The sequence below is a fragment of the Liolophura sinensis genome, chromosome 9 (assembly GCF_032854445.1).
Source record: "Liolophura sinensis isolate JHLJ2023 chromosome 9, CUHK_Ljap_v2, whole genome shotgun sequence".
Classification (NCBI taxonomy): Eukaryota; Metazoa; Mollusca; class Polyplacophora; order Chitonida; family Chitonidae; genus Liolophura; species Liolophura sinensis.
In genome coordinates, this window is record NC_088303.1 from 35,209,804 (window position 1) to 35,232,158 (window position 22,355).

The window sequence follows — 22,355 nt, forward strand, 5'->3', positions numbered from 1 at the left end:
TAGAGGACTTCTTAATCCCCTTCTCAGCCATATCACATGACCAGAACTCCCCACAAGGGTCATCCAGTGCAGGCCATTGTTGAGGGAGTCTTAAGGAAGCTATGGTCAGAGCATTGAGGAAGTTATTCAAGTGTGGCCTTGAGCTATGTACTGGATAGCTGTGGCCCCGTTTGTTATAGTCATAGTGGATCCAGAGGGGAAAAAATAAAAACAACAACAACAAGAGAACCTGTATCAGTTCAAGAGTTCATGCAGGGAGCATCAGTGGTACTGTAAAATAGGAACTAAGTTATATAGACTTCAGAAAAAATTAGAGGAAGGGAAATGAAAGAATGTTAAAAACTTGATTAAGTTTTCCTTTCAAGTTTTTGTTTATTTACATAGGCCTGTTTACATTTCTCATAAACAACTACAGTTGCTCAGGCAAGCAAGAGATTTTAACACATCCACAAATGTGTCCTTTAAATATAAGCATATTCTCATATTGACTTGATGGGTTTATCTGTTTCCTATCACTAATTAATTATTTGTATATATATATATATATATTTTTTTTTTATCTTTTTCCGCAGTGCTGTGTTTTTTTTTCGTGATCTTGTGGTGGCTCACCCTGTTCTAAATCATCCTCAGGAGTGATATGCCAGAAAAAAAAGGCTTCACAAGTGCGCATACATTTACAGAAAATCCGATCCACACCTTTAGGGCGTCTCAATGTTGAGAAATGCATTTTTCACCTAAAAGCTCATATGTTTGTTTTCCTCTGCTCCATCGCAGCGGTTATTGTAACTGACAGATAAACAGTTTTGATAAAGTGTTGCACTATTCTTGGGATGCCTTCAAAAGAGAGATGGTTAGGAAAATAAGTATAGCTCATGCAGAGTGCCAAGTCACCTCTGTATTGTTGAAATATAGATGCCAGTTCAGGCCTGCACTAAATTCTTTTGAAATACCAGATTTAACATATAACAATGTTTAGTAAATTCTGAACATTTAAATATTGAAGATGCCAGTTTTCCTCCCTGTATTTGCATACATTATTTCAGTGTTTTGCTCATAACATTGTAATTTGTTATTTCTTTGATAAGATTTTAAATAACTGCCTCTCTTTACTTCTACATTGAGAGTTTCCTTTAACACCTCACATATTGTACAGTTTTGTTCCCAGACATTCTCCCCTAATGAGATTCAATGTGACTATAGTGCCAATTTTTCTGGCCCATACCCACTCCATAGCAGAAACAATATTTGTTTAAACAGCGTTACACATGGCAAGGCATTGGTGTAACACCCAGGGCATATCATGTCGTAGCATTTAACCTGGCTAATTTTCCTCTCCTGATGAATTCAGTTACGGTACAGGTCATGTCGTTATGATAACACGATAATGAACAGGAGACTGACACGAGATGTTATGAATTTTCTAGGATGGGTGAACATGAGGCCATTTTTTTCTCTCCCCACAGCAAAAGCCAGAGCCTTTGTTTACTCATTGGTATCACTGGTGTGTCCCTCTTTGTGGAAAGCCTGTGTGACAGTGCACAAAAATTGCGGGTTTATAAGGCTGCCTTATGTATGCATTATGCCGGTGAATGGCATTAAATCCAGACATAGGTTGTCAAACTTCAAACAAACTGGAGCTGGTAAATTGTGGGTATATATAATCTGCCTGAGGCTATTATTATTATAAGAGCTGTTTGAGGGCCACAGGAATTTAGTCTCAATCGCCGCCGATCTGTTTGTCATTTTAACGACTCCTTTATGATTAATTATCAGGCATGCCACAGAAAAATTGTATTTTATTTTCATATCGGCTTGCCAACATAAAGGTGTGCCAGTCAGCTGAAAAACGTAGGGAATTAGGAGTGTGAATATTGCGTTCTAGACCTACAGTTGTTTTTTGTCTTTGCTAAACATAGGCCATATTGTTTACATGGTTTGTTCCTGTTTGGAAATTAATAAAGAGTTATTGTTTTCTCTTTGCGAGTATATTCTTTTTCACCCACTGATTGTTGAGTGGAGGTTTGATGTGTTTTTAAGATGTCATCAAATGACATCAGCACATAGCCACAGTTGCCATGTGGTTTAATCATTTCTAATTTAATTACCCTAAATCTGCATGCTCTCCTGGAGGTATATATGAATATGTATTGATGTATGATTTATATGTATTAGTTAGTATTAGAAATCCTGAATTAGCGTAGTCGACTATATTCACAGCTTTCTGGACAATATCAGTTTTAATGGCTAAAATGCAAATATTTTAATGAATTGTTGAATTTAAATTTGCTGTTTTAAAGTGAGCTCACATTTAAGAAAATCAAACATTTACAAATTTGTTGGATTCAGCCATTAAACATTTGGCAAAGGAAATTGAATGGGATCTGGTTTTTCTGCCACTAAAGCTTATCCAGTCTGTACACACCATCTGGTCAGTGTTTATGTCCAGCTTACACCAGAAAGGACAAAGCTTGACTTGAAAGCTGGTACAGACACTCACCACTGTTTTCTTAAACACAAAGAATTTATAAGATTGTGGATTGCATGGCCCAGCTTGAGCATCTAGTTTATTCATGTTTCACAGACCGTAGTTTTGTTATTCAATTGGACACGGTTATGTTTTTCCATGCATCATGCATCATTCTACACACACCATGCTGGGCATCAAATTTTACCCTCTGCTGGTCACCTATTTAAATGATATGAAAACAGGCCTTTGAATTCCTGGCATGAAGACATAACATCTGTGTGGTGAGGCTTGAGAAGTGGGCAGTGGAATGTTGGAAATGACCACTGGTCACTCAGGCAGAACCCCCTTCTATTCAGCTTTATGATCCAGCTGATACACAGAATTAATAAAGCTTGACCAATGTCCGGTATGGATGACACTCCTTGATATGAGTTTGACTGGACTGAATTTATTTCCCCACCCCCAGAAAACCACTCTCCTTCTGATTCATCCATCCACAATTTATATCTCTTTGATAACAGCTATATAGCTACACACAGATATCATTACCTACAAAAGTACATGTCTTGTGAAGTCTGAATTGAATGCCTTCCAGCTGTAGGCCCTATGTATCACAGCAGTAGACTATTCTTACCTGAACCAACAAGTATATGAACACATATTTACCTGGCCACTAAATGAGGTAAGAGGATATTGTCTGAAGTGTTCAGTAATTTCAGCCACCCAGAGAGAAATATTTGCTTTAACTCAACGTCCGTGTAACTTTGTTTGCTAATGTAGCAGGAAAGTGAAAACCGTTTTTACCATCTCAGTATAGTTATGTAATTGCTTTAGTAATACTGGTATAGCCCTGTTTAATGTTTCTCTTCAGCCCTATATCCGTTCAGGGTGCACTCATGAACGGTCTCAACTAAACAAATATACAGAATTAAGTTTGAAATTTGTTGAATTATCATCCAGAGTAGCAACAATTTCATTGTGAGACATACTGTAGCGGGATAATTTCTCAATGGGGGATATGCATAAAGGTGTTAATTTGTACTGTAGAAAAGTCTGGAAAAACACCAGTTTTCTTTATTCGTCACAGATGCACATGTGTGTCACATTTTTCCACCATATATAGGCAGTATCAGAAATGTCAAAGATGAAAACTGTTCTGTCTGATGCGGGACCTTGAAGAAAAGATGAAAAAAAGCTGCAAATTTGACTTTGAGGCGTCGGTCTGTCAAAAAGAGACGTGCAATGCCGTGCTTCATTCAGTTGCGTCATCCATGACATTTACATAGATCTTTGCTCAGGTCAGTTGTAGGATTTTGTCAGTGCAGGGCTTAACATGGATCTTCATTCAGACCCAAGAGTCCCCCCCCCCCCCTCCCCCTCCCCCCAAAACACACCCAGTGTTCCCTTTTTGCTGAAGTTTAAAGGTTACCCTGTTGCCTGGCCACTGCACATCTTACCATTGGCCTACTGTACACAGCCACTGAACGAAAAAGTAGAATAACTTCATATATATCACTATTTCTCTAATCTGTTACATTTTTAATTGCCATTTACCATCTCAGCATAAACAAGCACTTCATAATTTGTCACTTTTGCATAATATAAAATCTTCATATTAATTGTTAGGAAGGCAGCAGGTACAGTTTGATTCACCATTAAGATTGTTAAGTTCTTGATAGGTTGTTGTCTGCGCCCATTTGGTGGACTACATGTTCAATTTATACAACTTAAGGCACTAAATAATGTACCCCAAAACTTTTGCAGGAAAACTATGTAATAAATTAATTATTTTCCTATTTTTTGGACTGAAAGTTTTATTGCTTTTTAGCGCTGAGTAATTTTTGCAAATTGAAATACAGAACAAGTGTGGCTGTTTAAATTAATGGTCGAAAATGTCTGAGAGCATTTATAAAGCTGATGGAGGCATCAAAAGTTGAAGACTTCAGCATTAGCTGAACACATCTGTCAAAATTCATCTCTCTTTAAAAGCCCATCATCTTTGTCATCTGACTCTATTGATAGAGTTGTGGATAATTTTCACTTCAGCGCTCGAACAGGCAGTTTTGCGTGCACAAGATCCATTTGTGTAGATTTCAATATGGTGGCTAATTCCTAGCAAAGACAGATGAAATGCCAGAATTGTCATCGAAAATTGTTGCTCTCCATTATGGCAGGAGATGCCCAATAAAGAAAGCAGGCGAAAAATTAGGGTTTTATTGTCTGATATTATATCAAAATGGGTCTGCATGTGAAAGCAGAGTAGAAAGGAAATTCGCTCCAATTTTTCCAACCATTTGCAGAGTGCATAACCCAGAGGTCTGGCCAATGAAAAGTGGATAGGCCAAAGGATGAGTGTCTTTGTTGATTGATCTTGCAGTGAAAATTTCTTATTGGCCTTAGTTAAAGTGCTTAATCCTTCCTTGTAAATTAATGGATTACTTCTGGTAGATTTGATGTAAGGTGGAAGCTTGGTAGCAATATTGTCCATTTCCGACCTAAGAGAGCTGGACTGTGCCATTATATGAGGCCATGATTTTGTCAGCTATATTCGTCACTAACTCTCTAGTATAGACTATAATACCCATATGGTCTACAAAGTTTGGTTGATGTTAGTTTATTATTTACAGTAGCTTTCAGTGGATCAGACATTTTGTGTTCTTTGTGATATTGATTTTTGTGTAATTATCTATATGGAAATGGTTCATTTTGCATACGTATAAACTGAATATTTTTGTGTATTATACTTTGCACATACATCATGTTCAGATATGTTTAAGCATCAAATAATATTTCGTTTCTTAATTTAATAACTGTAAGAAGATGAAGAGCACAATGGTTTTTAATGGCATTTACTCATGAAGATGATTATCTGTATGATATTCCATATCAACTCTGAAACTATGTAGAGTTTACTCACGTGTGAAAATAAAAATCTCTGTAATTGTTGGGAAGTTTACATCCGTTGTGATATTCAGCAGCCTGAGGGTTGCAGCAGTTTGATATGATGCATCTGTCTCCCTCAGATCTGGGAAACCTTATGACCCGGTAAAATCCAGCAAACTTTCATGGAATTGTGGCAACCCTAAGGTTTCCGTGACACCGACAATGATCCCTTCCTCAGCACATGGTGACCTTTTTTCCCTCCTTCACCCTGAAGAGCTACAATATGTGAAAATTTCCTTGTGTTGTTTGCCCTTTTTCAGTCCTGGGAGGAAATAACAGTGGGTGTCTCCTATTTGAGTTGCCAGAGTGGTACAAGCTGCTTGGAAATCCCTTCTTGCTACATTTCTAATCTGCTTTTGAAATATATTTTGTAATGAACCATTTTTAAAGTATAAAACTACAAAGTTACAAAACCCTGCATAAACATATATGTGTATGTATGCATGTGAGTCATGTGTAAGATTTTCTTTTCTGTATTATGCAGTGCTTGACTAATGTTTTATATTCTAGAAGATAATGATAAGAACAAGAGGGCTCATTAATTTAGTTGGTTTAATTTGGACATCTTATCATGGTAAATGTACTTAAACTGAATATATATATGGCCGGTACCAAGACTGTATCTTAACACACACACATATTTTTATTTTAGTTTGAAGTGTGTTTTTCTGATGAAGTATTTCTTAGCTATTCATGATGTTAAAAAACTTAGTGAATAGCCCATTAAAGTGTGAAAGAATGACTACTAGTTGATTAACCAGTAGGTACTGGTTAATTCTGGACAAATTAAATAGGTCGACACCCACCGTGCAGTTCACAAGTTTGGTGTCTGGCAGTTTGGAAACCCTTGGTCTTAACATGTCAAAGATAATTGGAAATCTGGGGTGTGTTGAATTCAAGTGGAGGGTAGAAAAGGCTACGCTCTTCCCGGTAGTGACAACTCACCCTGTTTACAAGGTCTTGGAGAAGCACCACAAGACCCAGCTATTTGCAGGAAAAACTATTGCCTGCAAAATGTAATTGACCATGTTAAAAGAAAGCAGTCTAAGCAACTTGGGGGTGTTCAGATGTGTTGTGCAGAAGTCAGAGGCCTATCTTATGCTGGATTTTTCAGGGTCGGAAAGAAAATCATGTAAATTTGTTTGACCTTGTTAAGGCTCCTCCAAGAAGAATCATTTAGGCCCGGTTGTAAATGGAGAGGGCACTAGCTCAGGGCAGCAACTGTCACCAGAGCCTGGGAAGGCATTTCATATGAATGAGGGGGGATTAGTAACATCATATGGTAGAAATTAGAGCCTGTCTCTGTGTGATAGAAAACAGCATGGCTTCAGCTGCCCCGATTATTCAAGAGGCTAGGAGCAGTAACAGGGTAGACTGGGATGAAAGGTTTTATGCTATATCATGTTTTATCTTGTATCAACAACTTGCCAGCCACTGTGGCAAATTTCCCCCCAGAAAATTCAGAATAACATGTCCCTTTCTGAGATGTTGCATAACGCTCGCTCATAGCCCCATACTCCCTGTCATAAAATCCTAAACAAATAAATAGGCCACTAACAGGCACTGGGCCCAAGATTTCTGCAAATTAAACAGGTGATTTCAATACTTCTAAATTGTGAAATGGGATCTGTCTGTTTATATCATATGTGTGTTTATTTACTAACTCAAGTGTCAGTTCGAATTAAACAGAAATCAAATACTCGGCCAATGTATTGGTTCAACAAAACTACCAATATGACATTAGTCGTCTATGGCTCTGAAGATCTGTGTAGGCATATATGTAGATCACATACTTTTGTGCATGACTAGTTTGTTGATTGATGTATGGATTACTTTTGAAATGCTGCCTTTGATGTGCAATAAAATTTCATATTCTTGATGGTGGAAAGGTAATCTTTGATTTAATAGATCTAAATATCTATGTAATCTTTAAATGAAGATTCATCATCATTTTAATAAAGGTGTTTTATTCTTTCCAGGTTCTTCAAAAACGAACACTCCATCACCGACTTCCCCATCCAGGGATGACGCTCATGTCTGCGGACGCTGTAGAGCAGAGTTTTTGGAATTAGCCGAGTTTCTTGCCCACAAAAAGACGTGCACAAGAAAGCGACTGGTGGTTCTGTTTGACGAGGAGGAAAATCAGGAGAGAATGGAAAATCCAGCGCAACGTCCACGCTTGTCCAACCCAAATGATGACGCTGATAGCACAGGGGAGCGGAACAGCCTGGAAGATGACATGGACGATTCTGTCTCGGAGAAATCAGACGATGAAAGCCAGGAAGACATGCCACCTACCTTAGTGAATGGTTTGAGACACACTGAAGAGGATGACGACGATGATGATGATGATGAAGAAAAGTTGTTGAACAAGTACAACTCTATCATGGACAAATCCCGACTTGGTACATTGAAGGCAAACCTACCTCAACTGACATTGCCTCTGAACCCTTTCCTACAAGCAGACAATTCCAATGTCATGTTGGAACCTTTGTCAACCACAAAGGCTGCTGTGGCCCAGTTTGCTGAGAATAACTTGCCCTCGTCAGACCTGGCAGTGTTGCATTCTGCACTCTACAGCTTACAACAACAACAACTTGTCCAGCTTCAACTAATCCAGCAGTTGCAAGGCCAGCTTCTCTTAGGAATCAATTCATCAGCAAGTGTTAATGTCCCACCTATGCCACCCACTCTTACCCCACCCACACCAGGGTCCATAGGGCCAATTCCCCCCATGCAGCCACCGGTGGCTTCGCCCAATCCCACCGCTGCCACCACACCTGGTCTACCAGAAGGTGGTTCTAACAATCCCAACCATGGAAGCAATGGAAATCCTGAGGAGAAAATGGAGGTGGATGTGTGCAAGAAGGAGAAATCTTCATCATCCACGGCATCCACACCAAACTCCATCAAACTTCCGCCATCTCATGGTGAACCAAGCAAAAATCTGGAGCTGCCATCACATGAAAACGGCAAAAGTTCAGGTCCTGGTCTTCTTTCCACTTCTTCATCCCCATCTTACACAAGCTACCCACAGTTCCGTACAGGTAAGCACATTCACAGCTATTCCATCTCTCTAATACAAGATAAATTGCCTGCCAGGTTCATGTGTTATTTCCTGAAAAAAAACCTTACAGGCACATGTTGTCATAAAACAGCAGTGTGTATTGCTGTTATAAAACTTCATGTAGGTGAATATGTAAAAAAAGTTTATCTGCTTTATGTGAAATATAACATGTTCACTGATCAGCCATTGAGTTTTATATGTTAGTGTGTATGCAGATACATGATGCAGAAAAAATAAACACTTTCTGGTGTAAACTTGATATATTGGGAATTCATTACTGGAACATTTGTTTCAGTCTTTTCATGAGGTTTTTTAAAATACATGTACAGCTTTATGGCAAAGGCTTCTGGGTATTTAGGTTTTAAATATCACTTCTGTTTAGTTTCAACAGGAAGTAATCAGCAACATATATATCAAAATGTATACTCATTCAAGTCGTTTGTACCCTTAGATTCCATTTCACCCCCTTTTTTTTGATCATGTGATTACTTGTCTCTGAAAAACCAATTAAAACCAGGATATGAAAGAAAATGTCAAAACTACAATTGCGGAGTAATTTATGAGAAATGTTTTTTTTTTTTTATCAGTCAGCTTCGGCAATACTTTGCCACGTTCAGGGATGCAAAGTTACCACTTTGTCTTCAGATCTTCTCTCACAATTACAGTATTGATCTTAATAATCCCAGATGAATCTTTTGAGGTCCCTTAAGTCACAACTAAATATTTAGAAAAAGAATGATCGATAGGTCAGTTGACTTCATTCCTCAGGCAATAAATGAGAAGGAGATTAAAGTGGCCAAAGTTGTGTTTTCAGGCTGTTTATTTTCATAAAAATGTCCCTCTTCAAATTGATTGCAGCTGTTTGCAGTGGGTATGTTTCTGGTTCAAACAAAAGAAATGTTTTATCTTTTATACTGTTGGAAATGTCATTTAGATCATAGCGTAAAGTTACCTCCAGATCGTTTGTAGTTCAAAGTTTTAATTAAAACCACAATCAAATACAACCTGATTTCATAGTTTCAGGGGTGTTTTTTAGCTTCATGTTGTTGTTTTTTTTATAGCTTTTTTTTTACGGAAACCATTTTATCATGGTAAAGTAGGCATGTAGATAAAAGATGTTGGCAAATATCTGCCTTTGATCTGCACACATCAGTAGACCAGCGTGCTCAGTAATATGACAGGAAAACATTACAGTGTACTTCACCCACCTTTTGTTCTTTTCTTAAAAACATAAAAGGGATTAATGGCCACAAGATGTCTCATTTAGGAAAATATTTACGTTTGACATCCATGATGGTTTGTGATTCTGGGTTTGGGATGAGAGACGTGATCATCCTTTAAGATAATCTCAGTGGCTTCAAGTGCCATTTTAACATTTGACACCATCCGCTGTACACCATCTACTAATTTTGTATAAATGTTGAAACCTGTTTGTTACATATATCACTCACATAAGATACACAACAGTAGTGTTTGTAATGTTTGTAGTAAAATTCCTGGATTGAAAATATTCCAATTCAGTGATGATGTTCAACGTTTGGTGGCGCCTATGTGTGGGGAGGGGAGGTTAGCGATGCTCATTGCACCTGTGGTTTAAAAACCAGTCAGGTGCAAAAAAAAAAGCCTGTCCCTGTTTCATCCCCTTTTTATTGATAACTTTGAAGTGCGTCTTTACTTTCGGCCACAGAAACACCGGTCAGCCATGTGTTTGTTTGAAATAATTAAAGACTTTGCAAACAACCATTATGGGAAATTGACTTGCGATATTTGTAAAGGATAGAGCGATGATACCAGTCTTTAGGAATTTGTATCTTTCGTTGATGCGAGCCCTGTTGATTTGATAAACACCTTGTTGTTCTAGGACTTTCTCTAGCCTAAGCTTCAGTGCAGGCTTTTGTGGAAAGGGAGGGGGGTCTTTGTTTGAGCAGCCTCTACCTGCCCACTGGTGTCCATCCCCCAGGATTCCCTGTCCCAATCGACCTCAGTAATATAGATACATCTTGTCTCAGCAAGTGTGGGAAAATTGGAGAAAAACAACAACACAGGTCACATGCATCAAACCAGCTTATTTAAACAAGACACAACAAATTCCATAAAATCTTTAGCTCGATTTAAAATCCTGTAGGCTTTGTTTTTCCTCTGACTTTATCAATAGTATTTTCTGTAGCAAAAGACTTAAAAGAGAATTGTTTTGTAATGTATGAATTTCAGGAGTTTTAGTTAAATTATCTGAATGATTTTTGAGTCTTTAAGCTAATATATAGGACTACTTGGACTAGGTCAGTTCAAGTGTTACACTTTATCTGTTTTTAGAAATTCCAGAGTCCAGATTGAGAAATGTAACCTGCGGGCAGGTTTCCTATGTGCATGATATCAGATGTTCTGTTATATTTTCCTAGAATGTCTGAGATTCCAGGAGATGGCCTCGAGCCCAATAAGGGGCCTTCTGTCTAAATTGTTTTCTTTTATTTTTGTCCACTGTTTCGTAGAAGCACAAGTTTGTTCCTTTTTTTTTTGCACCTATCTTCACATCAGACCCTTTCCTGCTGTTTGTGACTGGCACACAGATTCAAAATGAATTTGGAAGTTTCTCTGGTGCCATGATGGCCAGCCAGGGGAAAAGAACCTCCAAACTCTTGCATACCTCCCATAGTTGCCACATACCATCTTTTCCCCTGCATTTTACTACCAGTCTAAGATGAACGGTGATTATGGAAGCGTAACTGTTAAACCTCCATTTGTTTTCCCATGTGGGTCTTATATTCATCCGTCTGTGCTACTCCTCTTAAGTTGAATGAACATAGGCAAATTTCTTCTTACACAGAGTTCATTTTCTAACCCCTAGGAAAATAGAAAAGCAACGCTAAAATGTCTCTCAAGAAAGAATGATTTTTAATTTTAATTCCATTGATCTATGCTGATTGACTTGTTGCATTTAGCATTTAAAATATTAACTTCTTAACGGCATTTAAACTTAATTTGAATTTAGCAGTTCTTCATTACAATATGCTGGCTTTCTATTACATGTGAGAGTTGTGAAAAGCTCACTTGAGAAATGTATTCAAGGAGCTCTAATAAACAAGTTTTTTATGATTTGAGGATGTTTTTAATGGATATGCTAGTTTCATATCATGTTTTTCAAGACTTCTTTTTTAAACATTGTTATTTTAGGAAATTGAAATTGTTATGGGTGGGAAGTAATTTTCAGCAACTACATTTTCAGATCAGATATGTTAATAGTTATCTTTTCCTCCTTTGTCGTCCTGAATAGAAATCAAAACCTGTTTAATCTGTTGTGTGTAATAAATGGGAACTGTGCCTTTATTTTTAAAAAAAATTTTCTCTTCTGATATGAAATTTGTTGACTGAAATCAAGCAAACTCGTTTCCTGCTTTAAGGAAATTGAATAATGTTGCTAATCTTTTCCTTTTTTATCAGAAGTCAAAGCTAAATATGCTTTTAACCATCTTCAACTATTTTATAAAACAAGAAAGAAAAGGATATTTGATAAAAAGAAAATAGGGGAAATAAGTGCCTTCAAACAAAAAAACATAATATCAGCATTTTTTGTATGTAATTTGTAGGTATAGGTCATGAATATTTATTGGCTATTTTTCATAAAGACAAAGCTTCTGTGGTCAACATTTCATTCAGTCTTGTGTTATTCATGTTCATTTATTCATTGGGTGAATTCTAACCCCATGTCCTTGATTTGAGATATTTTGGGGACAACCCTTCCAGAAATCTGAAATGTATATGCTTGTATCATCAATAATCAAGCATATTCTTGAACACCTTTTATTCATTTGAAACTCTTTTTGTCATATTTGCAGGATGAATAGATGAAATTAGAAATGTTGTTCATGGATATTTGTGATGGTTTGTCAAATCATTTTACAGAGCTAGTTTTATAATCTGATATATAGCAACATGTAATACTAACCATTTGACTGACCTCCATATGTCAAGTCATTCATACCTCTTGTACAACGTTGGCAAGTGAAATTTCAGAATTCTCTTACTTTATTTATGACCCCTATTGTCTTTTCAAAAATAGGGATGGACAGCTTTACAAAGTTTCTTTTCACTGCAAGCATGTGGCACAATTTATTTTCTGGGGAATTATAACTCAGTGGACAAATGGTCATTGTTCACTCCAGCTCAGATTTATATATGCACATGTAAATATATTTTTGTCTTCAACTTCAAAAAAAAATATAAAAAATTTATATGAAAATGCAAGTAAACCAAATCATCAAACTAAAAGACAGAATAACAGTACTTTATATTATTATATTTAATGTTTATATTTTGTTTTTTTACTACTTTCTGATATGAGCATAACCAGTACATAATATTGATGTGAACCATTTTTCTTTTTTGTTTTAAATGATGTAGGTCTATTTTTCTTGTACTGTAATGTGAAGGTATACTGGACTTTTAGTGTCACATTTTTCTTAGCTTTTTCCTTATTCTGTATCTCGATAGTATATACTCTCTGAAACAGCTCTGTGTTTAACAGCAGGTGTTTTGAACCATTTACTGCCATTGATTATATATACCCATTGAGCTTCGTCTAGTTGCCATGTGGTTGTTAAACTTGCATGAATGTGTCGTAGGCTTAATTGAATAATACTCAGCAGTTTTCTGTAGAGCATACTCTCTCTGATCACTGAGACAGCCTCTGCGTTTTTTTCTATGTTGAGGATGTCCTCATCAGTTGATTGTTTAGCTTCTTTTGGGACATTGTTTTTCTAACGTTCGTTTTACCAGATCTCTCTGTTTGGATTCTCCTTTCCCATCACTATCAGTTAATCGCCGATGTTCTAAATAATGTTAGATAAATTCTTTCTTTGTAACATCTTGAAATTTCATCCCACCAATCGGAACTGTTCGTCTGGGAGCCATTCTTGCTCCTGTGTTGTTTATAATAATCTGGAAACATTAATTGTACGAAGAGTTCGTTTGAAGTCGATATTATACACATTTCTCCTCTGACATGGAGTGTTTCCTTCAGAGTTGAAGGTTTGCATTTGGTGAGTTAATGGGTCTAATGCTTATAAAAAGAAACTGTAGATTGCCATTTTCTCAGATTGTCAAAGAGCACAGAATTTGGAGAAACACAGGTGTTGTTGCGTTGAAGACTTTTGTTTTTACTCTAAACAGTGTGGAAGGAGAAATAACATGGCTGGAAAGCCCAAGAACATTTAGTTCACAAACTACCAGGACTGACTGGCATAAATTATATACTTTGTTATACTTTATACTTTGGTTTTTATTTTGAATTGGTCTGTCTTTTGAAACTTTTTTTCATGAGTAAAGGCATGGAAAAGGATATACCTGCATGGACAAATAAACTAATGACTTGTATGAAAGAGGTATAAGAGGTGTACATTAACTTTCATGATTGACTATATATTAATGCATGGAAGATGCTTAACTTTAAAACTTTAAAATGATTACAGCAACAACATATTCCTTGTTTTTATTGGGGTTTTTTTCCCATCTTTTTTAAACTTATTTATTTGTCTTTTGTTTTTCCCTTTTTAAAAAGGATACAATTTGCATATGATTTTCCGGTGTCATCTTTACACTTTGTAGTGGTAAATAATAAGTGGCCTCTACTCAACGAGATAAACTCTTAATAGGATAAGATGATACAGGTTGTTCTATTGTGATATTGAGCCCAAATATTCCGCCTGACAAACTTGTAGCAAGTACCAGATAAATCTTTCGACTAAAACAATACAAGTGTAATTTACTAAATCCTTTGTGTCTCTTGAGACGATGAATTGCCTGGTCATCTTTTTATTATCGTCACGGTGATATGAATTATTTGTCCTGGGATCTGGCCTTTGACACCCTTGTGGCTGGTTTATTACTCCTATCAGATTATTTCGCGTTCTCGCAGACCCGGCTTTGTACGGCATTACCTCGCTGGTCGCTCTATCTCCTTCTCGAGGTAATAAGTCGTAAAATCAGGGATTTCTGGAGCTTGGGCATATTTCAAGATGTTTTTGACATTGAACCGAAGGCCAAGACTTGTCCACAAGACAGGAAGCTGTCAATTATGTTATTATTGAGGGGCATCTAAAATGCTGCCTTGCTCCCTCCTATAGCCGAATCCCAGTGACAAATCCAGCATGGATTTCAGTGCTAGTCACTGGAGATATCAATATTGAGTCAAAAAATTAATATGTCTGGCAGGAGATCATAAACGCTGGATCATAAATCACATGGCTTTGTTCAGCTGTCAGATTTCTGTTGATTTAAGAGAGGTGTTTTTGTTCCATTTAGGCCTGCAACTAGACAGATATCTTGAGTTACGATATCTTTTGGTATCCATTACCCCCTTATCAGAACTGGCCACTAGAAACCCCCCTCCTTCTTTTTGCTCTAGTCTGTTCCCATAGTCAATCTTCAACTCCTTTTTTGTGCATTGATAGGAATGTTTTATCAAACAACTAGGATCAAATTTGAAAACCATAAATTGAATTCAATGCTTTTGAAGATGTGAAGCTGTCTCTTAACTCACATAAATATTCTTTAAAATATTCTTTCATTATTATGTTGGCCATTTATCTTTTTGAACTGCCTCAAGAGTAATTGAAATGAAATGTTGAATAGGTTTCTTTCAATCACTCATTTAACACGGTTGAATATTCAAACATTATCTCCAGATGTATGAAGTGGAGACGATAGTTTAAATTATTTTTTTTTTTATTTTGGGTAACAAGGAATTACCCTATTTCTCCCATTTTTTGGGACACATGGTCTGCTCATTTAGCGAATATATATTATAATTCTAGCAGGAATATTGAGTTTCTTTTTTCTCACATGGTTAGACCATCTAATGAACAGGATACTCATATCTTCAGTTTTCCAGAAGGCTGCTAAAAATCGGATAATCTACTTCCAACACTACTAATATCTGTCCCAAATCTTAGGGTATGTGTTTTTGAAAATATTTTACTTCATAAAATCTACCAAGACTTAGGTAGCATAGGCCTGTCACACACTGGTATAAAATGTACATGGCTGTTATCAATGAGATGAAGTATTAAATATACATATGTATAGGAACAAAGTTGCTTTTTGTAAAGAATCCAAATTTCTCCTTATGTTCACATCAGTGGCCAGCACAATGATATATGTTTGTTGATTTATTGATTTATTTGCTTGGTGTTTTATGCCACACTCAAGAATATGTTTATCATTAATAATAATAATAATATTAATAATAATAATAATAAAATATGTGTTAAGTAGACTGTCTTTTTAGGGCTACCTCTACTTGTAAGGTTTTATAGTCAGCTACAAATTAGGCCCAGCTGTAGAAAATTGATTAGATTTTCTCAGCATTAAGTTGGTTAGCCCTTTACCACCTTGGAACATTTACAAAGATTCCCTGCCCACTGTTTCTACCCAGCCGGAGGTCAGTACTGGTCAAGTGTGTTGTCTTCCCATCAAAGGTCCAGTTGATTTTCTGCCTTTATTGAATCAAACTTTTACCCGCAGAGGCATATTAATTTATCAGATTTTCCAGACACTGTGAGTGTGTGATATTTCATTGACCCGAACTTGTGAGGAATCTTTGAGCCCCGACTGTGTCATATAATGTAATAAATCGTGTCGCTGGTCACTTAATGTTGAGAAAGGAAATGTTGCTCGCGGGTGGTGCAGAAAAAAAAAAAAACAGGTCTGTCTACCTGCTTAAAGCCAATATGGCCTAAGGCCGTAATAAACATCTGGCAGCTAGACCTTGGCTCTGTAGGAGCTGCTATGATTTCATAAATGGAGCTCATGTTTGCAGCTGAACACGAGTTAAAGCCTTCTCATCCTCTTCAATCACACTCACACCTTGTTTCTGTTTTACACCTTTTGTGTTTCACAGATTATTATATACAGTTTTTACAGTTGTGAGATATTTCTGCAAAATTTAAATAATGTTATACCATCTCCTGTCAGATAACGTATTTATGCATAAAATACATTATGCACAGGTTTTTGTTGATCTGAATGAAATGAAAAACTAGTGTTCTGTGATATAAAGGTCATTGTATTTGGTGGTTTATTAGCAAAATTTGGTATGCTGATTGGTACACCTATAAGGGTGATAGGTTCTTGCAGGCGGATCTTTCTACACTTGCCATGCAGATCTTTCTACATTTACCAAGCGAATCTTTCTACACTTTCCTTGCGGATCTTTCTACACTTACCATGCGGATCTTTCTACACTTACCATGCAGATGAATTCTTTTCTCGACACTCGATCTGTTAATTATTTCTTCATAGAATAAGCGATCTAATTCAAATTCCTCAAGTCCTTTTTTATGTTGTTTTTTTTTTTTGTCCTTCACTTTCCCCTTTTTTTTGTCCTTCAGTTTCTCATTTTTTTTTTTTTTTTATATTTCACATTCTTTATTGTATTTTTGGGGTTTTGTGTTTTCGTTAACTTGCATTTGCTGAACGCTTCTATGAATGGGTCAAACAGAAGCAGTGCTATAGTCGGCTGCAGACCTTTGACAGAGTCCTCCCCCTTTGATGTCAGTGGTTCAAAGTGCTAGTTACGCGATGAAATGCTCCATGGCATATGATAAAATATTATTTTATAAGCGTATGTCAATAGGCAGGCAGGCCTTTGCTTGGCACCCAGTCATTCTCTTGGCACACGACGTCCCAGGCTTGTATTGTAAGAGGCTGAGTTATTCCAGCTTGTATAAATTTGTCATTATTGCTATTTAGAGCATTAGGCAGGGCTTGTGCGGCAGCACTTGGGCAGCATGGCTTACATAGCTCTATAGAAATTCCATAGATGGAGATTTGGATCTGACGGGACACCTGACGGATACTACGTGCCATATCGCTGCTCTTACTACGCTCTCGCACGTTGATGTCCTGCAAACACCAGCATCATCCCAGCCTCGCGTTTTTAATTCCAGAAGGGAGGGAACGCAGGTTTAAAAAAAAAAAAATCAAAGAATGTAGATTGTAAACAATTCTCTGTGTCAACAAAAAGGAAAATTCTGCAGAGCTCAAACAATATAAGACAATAATCCAATTTTTCTGAGCACGCGCCCAGGTGTGCATTCTACCTGCATCGTTTGACTGGAGGGAGTCTGGCAATGTCTGTGTTCTCCAACAGAACAAGTCAGCCCAGTGTTCACTTCACCAACATGATTCACATGTTTTCTGTCCATATGCTTGTATATATGTACCTCAAAATCTGCATGAATTTTGAGAAGATTCAATATCAGCATGGCTATGAATTCACGGTATGCTTTAGCCAGCTCTCATACCAGTCCATATAGACATTCACAAACTTGCTTTGAATATCAGAAGGTGCTTCAGATATTCACTAAGTAGGAAATCTTTGTGGGCATTCTGGTTTCAGATTCAGTTTACTTTGAATAATTATTGTAGGCTTAATCATTCTGCGAAAAAAAAATCAAACAGGTAGGCTTTTCTTTGGTACAAAAATGCAAAAGTTTTTATGCTTTGTGTAAATACTAAGGTTTTTGCCACTTTGCATATATCATTTATGGTTAAGCAAAAAAAAAAACATATACAAGGTATTTGTTTTTTAAATTTTGTGTGAAGTTGTTTTTCTGGTATTCGGAGTAAATTGAATACTGTAACATATTTTCTACTTTTCGAAGTCCCATGTCAGACTATCAATATCATAATTGCCTCAGGCAATCAACATAATAGCCTTCTATTGTGAAAAAATAGAGAACGTTAAAATCCCCAGAAAAATAAGCACAAGTCCGTTATATTGTCAGGCACATGTGGAAAATGAAGGAAGCCGGAGATGACTGGATGCCTGTGTTTATGATTCATAGGGAAATATCAAAACAAAGTATTTTTCTGATTAGCTTTTTACTGTTATTTTTTTTCTTCTGTCGACATAATGTAACAATGTTGAGAATGGTCCATGTGTTGTCAGTGCAGACGCCTGCATATCTCAGCTCCCTACAAAAGCTGGCTACAGGTTCTGACAACTTTTTGACAGGGAGTCACATTGTTCTTCTGGACGACTCTGACTTCAGAACAATCCACGTCATGTTATTGAGTAATAATACCCCAATGGAACCTCACATGTTCGCTAGTTCAGTTCAGGTGCACTGTTTTACTTCTACAGCCAACCATCAAAGAATGCTTGCTCCTTGGAAGGCCTCTACAATCTAGCTTGTCAAGGCTTATGAAAAATGCTTCTTTTTCGTTGTCTTTTTTTTTTTGGCCACATTATTTATATTTTATCATCACAGCATCTTGAAGCATTTGGACACGGTTGAGCACCTTTTTCAGTACCTATCTTTATAATCTCGTGGATTTACGTATTACCGACACATAAGCTAGTAAATGTACCTCAGTCGGCCAACTTGCTTTCAGTTATGTCCATTCTTCTAGGGAACTCGTCACCTTATTAATATGTGAAGTATGACTTCTCTAGAGTCATAAGTGAAAATGTAGTTTTTAAATTTGCATAAAATATGAATAAATTAAAAATGCAACACAAATGAATGCATATATAGCTTTTAAAGATGAATTTCAATGGCATACTTCCGCTGTAATGTATTTTTATTTTTTAGCTATTAAAATTGAAGATCTTTCAGAGTTAGCCGAGACAATTATCTGCCAGGTGGGTAAAAAAAGCCAGTAAAGTGTAAGAGAAAATAGATTGGAATTACTGAATTCCTGCTTAACAACAATTATGAATCATTGTAGCATGCAAACATTAAATTTATAGTTTCTGTGTAAGGTAGTTTTCATTGAAGTCTATATCTGAACAGACGGAAGGAAATGCCTGCAGATTAAATCACCTTTTGTATTTTTGTTAATGAACTGTACAAGCTACCTCTGTTAATGTAACTCTGACACTGTAAATATTAATGGCATCAAATTCTGAATCATACTCACCTATCTTTAGCAAAAAAAAAATGGACACAGTTATTAACAAAGTACAAAAAAATGACATAAAATTGCTCGTCTTCGTATTTGTCATGTTTAGCTCAAATTACAGGCACTTATCAGCACTATTAATTTCAGTTTTTTTTTGTCTATCCCTGAGGAAGGAAGACAGTCTCCTAAAGAAAAAAAAAACATTCATTAATAAAAATTGCACCTAATAACTTGTATCATAGATAAAATTGATTTTCTTTCTCCCTGGTGTAGTGTTTTTTTTTTCAACAGTGGCCCAGGTACAAGATGGTTGTATACCTTATGCCCTACAGGTGTGTGTTTGTGAATGACTGTGGTGTATGGGGGGCAGTCAGTACACAACCTCTTCATTACACACCTCTGCACAGGTTAAAGGGCACGGCTTGTTGATTTTTGCTGACCAAGGTAGAGCGGACTTGTGCCTCTTCCCCCCACTCCCTTTTACAGTTAAATTGACTTGTCCCATGAGGCTGAATTCCTGCTTAAGAGGCAGCTTCATCTGGGCAAGCCTATTTTAATTTAGGTAGGAAAATATCCAGACATGCAAATGCATTTAGAAAGGCAACAGGATGATGGTTTCCCATATCTGGCTTGCCTGACATTTTAAAATGAAGTCTGGGGTTTTATTGTTTTTCTTTGTCTTGCTCTGGTGACATTTTGATGCCTATAGTTTTTGGAAAAGGTCAGTGGACTGCAAGCTCTAGCATTTGGGAGGATAATCTGTTGATCAAGCTAATTAAAGCTCCCTTGTCTGTGTCACAGATGACTTCGTAGGTTTATGATTTTAAGATGCCCTCTTCTGCTTATTACGTCTTTTGCATTGATTGCTCGTTCTGTAATTTGTAACCTGGTTTAAAACATTGGCAATGCAGGCCTGTGTATGTATTGTGACCAATTTTTTGTTTACCAATGTTTCCTTAGAAAAGGCATCTTAAAAATACCATCTTCCTCTTTTCATTTCAAAAATATATTCCAATTTAAATATCTTAAACATTATGCACTTTATAGTTTTTTCCTAAATTTTATTTTCCTGAATATATGTTAACAGTTTTGGTTTTAAAATCTGATTTCTCCTTAACTACCTCATCAGTGTCTTCAGAGGTGAGAGGGGTGGGGGTGGGGGTTCGGATGAATTTCATTGGCCCAATATATCCCATCAGACAAGCGGATTGCCCGGGTGATAGCTATCAGCTGGAGAATCATCTTAGAATCTCTTTGAATCTCTGAGATCTTGTTTATAAATCGTGGAAGGGTTGAGGCCAGCTTGGCAGTGGATGTATCTATATTTTCCATGGTCTCTAGAAACAACATGTGCAGGACCATTAGAGTTTTGATCACACCACAGAAATATTCCCATCTGTGGCCTTTTATTGCCCGGGTCTTTCTCAACCAGTTGGGGGTAGAGAATTATCCTTGGACTTTAGGTTACAAGGTAAACATTGTAGGAATCTGTGAGTAGCTGTGGATGAGACCTAGGTTGGCCTGATTTAGTCTGACCTCTATAGGTACAACAAAACCTTTTACATACACACAACTCACCCAAGCTGGCTTTAATACCAAACTTTAAATGTTAAGTTCTGGTCGCCAGAATTTAAAACATAGTAAAAATATAAACAAAAATTTGTGGTTAATGAACAAAATTTTTGCTTAGCATAAGTATTCATAATGATGTCATTAGTTTGAATACATGAGTAAAAATCTGATTGTTAGTCCTCTTTATTTGAAATGGAATATTAATAAAGTTTTTCTGCATTATTTGTGAACATAAATATTCTATTTCAATAATATTTTGTCCTTTTTTAGATCTGATGATATAAGCCAGCACCTGAATTTTTGTTTCTGATTTATTTTTTCCTTTGCACATGCATGTAGGTGAAAAACAAAGGAAGGAAATATCTGTTATATATTAAAAATGACATTTATGGAGGGGTTTTATTCGAAGGCCAGATCCCATTAGGCTGTATATGGCAATATGTATCAGCAAATATATAGGTCATAACTTAGTTGCTAGAAGGTCCTAGCCTATAAATGCCACTAAGGCCTAAAGGTGTGCTAAACTTGTGGCCTATGACATACCTATCTTCTAAGTGAAGAAGATATTTTGGACATATATTAAATGGAATATAATATTAAAGATGACAGCGGGACACTTAGAGACCATTACCAGAGGCACAAGTGTTTGTAAATGATTTTCTTTCTTGGGAAAATTACGACCTGACAAACTGTGCCATTTTAATCCACATCAGCTCTGAAAAATATGTAGAAGATTAAGGCTTTGACAAGATAGTGACCTGATTAGCCTTATATCCCAAACACAAATCAGAGGTCTTTGTCAACACATAAGGCAAGTTAACTGGATTTTCTGGCTTCAGGTACAACCGTACATGCACATATATGTATGCATTTATATGGCTTGTATAATTAATGTAGACAGTAGTTTGAAAAAAAATCAATTCAAAATAAGGGTAAAGTAACAAAAAAATGTATCCCTTTTCTGTAAGATGTACCACTCAGGATATATGCAACATAAGTGGAAGCTATAGAGTGGCAGTTGAATTATAGGTAATAATAGTACAATGAAAAAAATAGTATTTAAAATGAAAGTTTGAGATTGGGGTTCTTCTCCTATTGGAGGAGAGTTACGTAATATTGAAAGTTTGTAGGAAGTATAAGCTTATAGGACAGTTGTAATCAGGCAGGTTGAGATAATCTGGACATATCATGGAAGAAAAACGTCCTGGACAATAAGAGAAGATGTCAGCATTTTATCAGAACGATGTGAAATGGTGCGTGAGGAAACTGAGCATGCTGTCGGTGCTGTGGACACTCCAGGGAGATTCCATCTAAGGGGGTCTGAAAGAAAACAGAGAGGTTAAAATCAGGTTTTTGAACATAGCCACGGTGATATGATTCATGATGTGCGAGAGGTTGTCTTCT

The 22,355-nt window shown here is 36.7% G+C and overlaps 1 protein-coding gene across 3 annotated transcripts in view; it reads left to right on the top strand.

Moving 5' to 3' along the window:
• Positions 1–22,355, top strand: part of LOC135474816 (sal-like protein 1) — a 64,372-nt gene that overhangs the window by 24,086 nt on the left and 17,931 nt on the right. For all 3 annotated transcript variants that reach the window (XM_064754414.1, XM_064754413.1, XM_064754415.1), the window contains exon 2: positions 7,390–8,457. In XM_064754414.1, the coding sequence (XP_064610484.1) occupies positions 7,390–8,457 (1,068 nt within the window). The remainder of the gene's footprint in view (positions 1–7,389; positions 8,458–22,355) is intronic.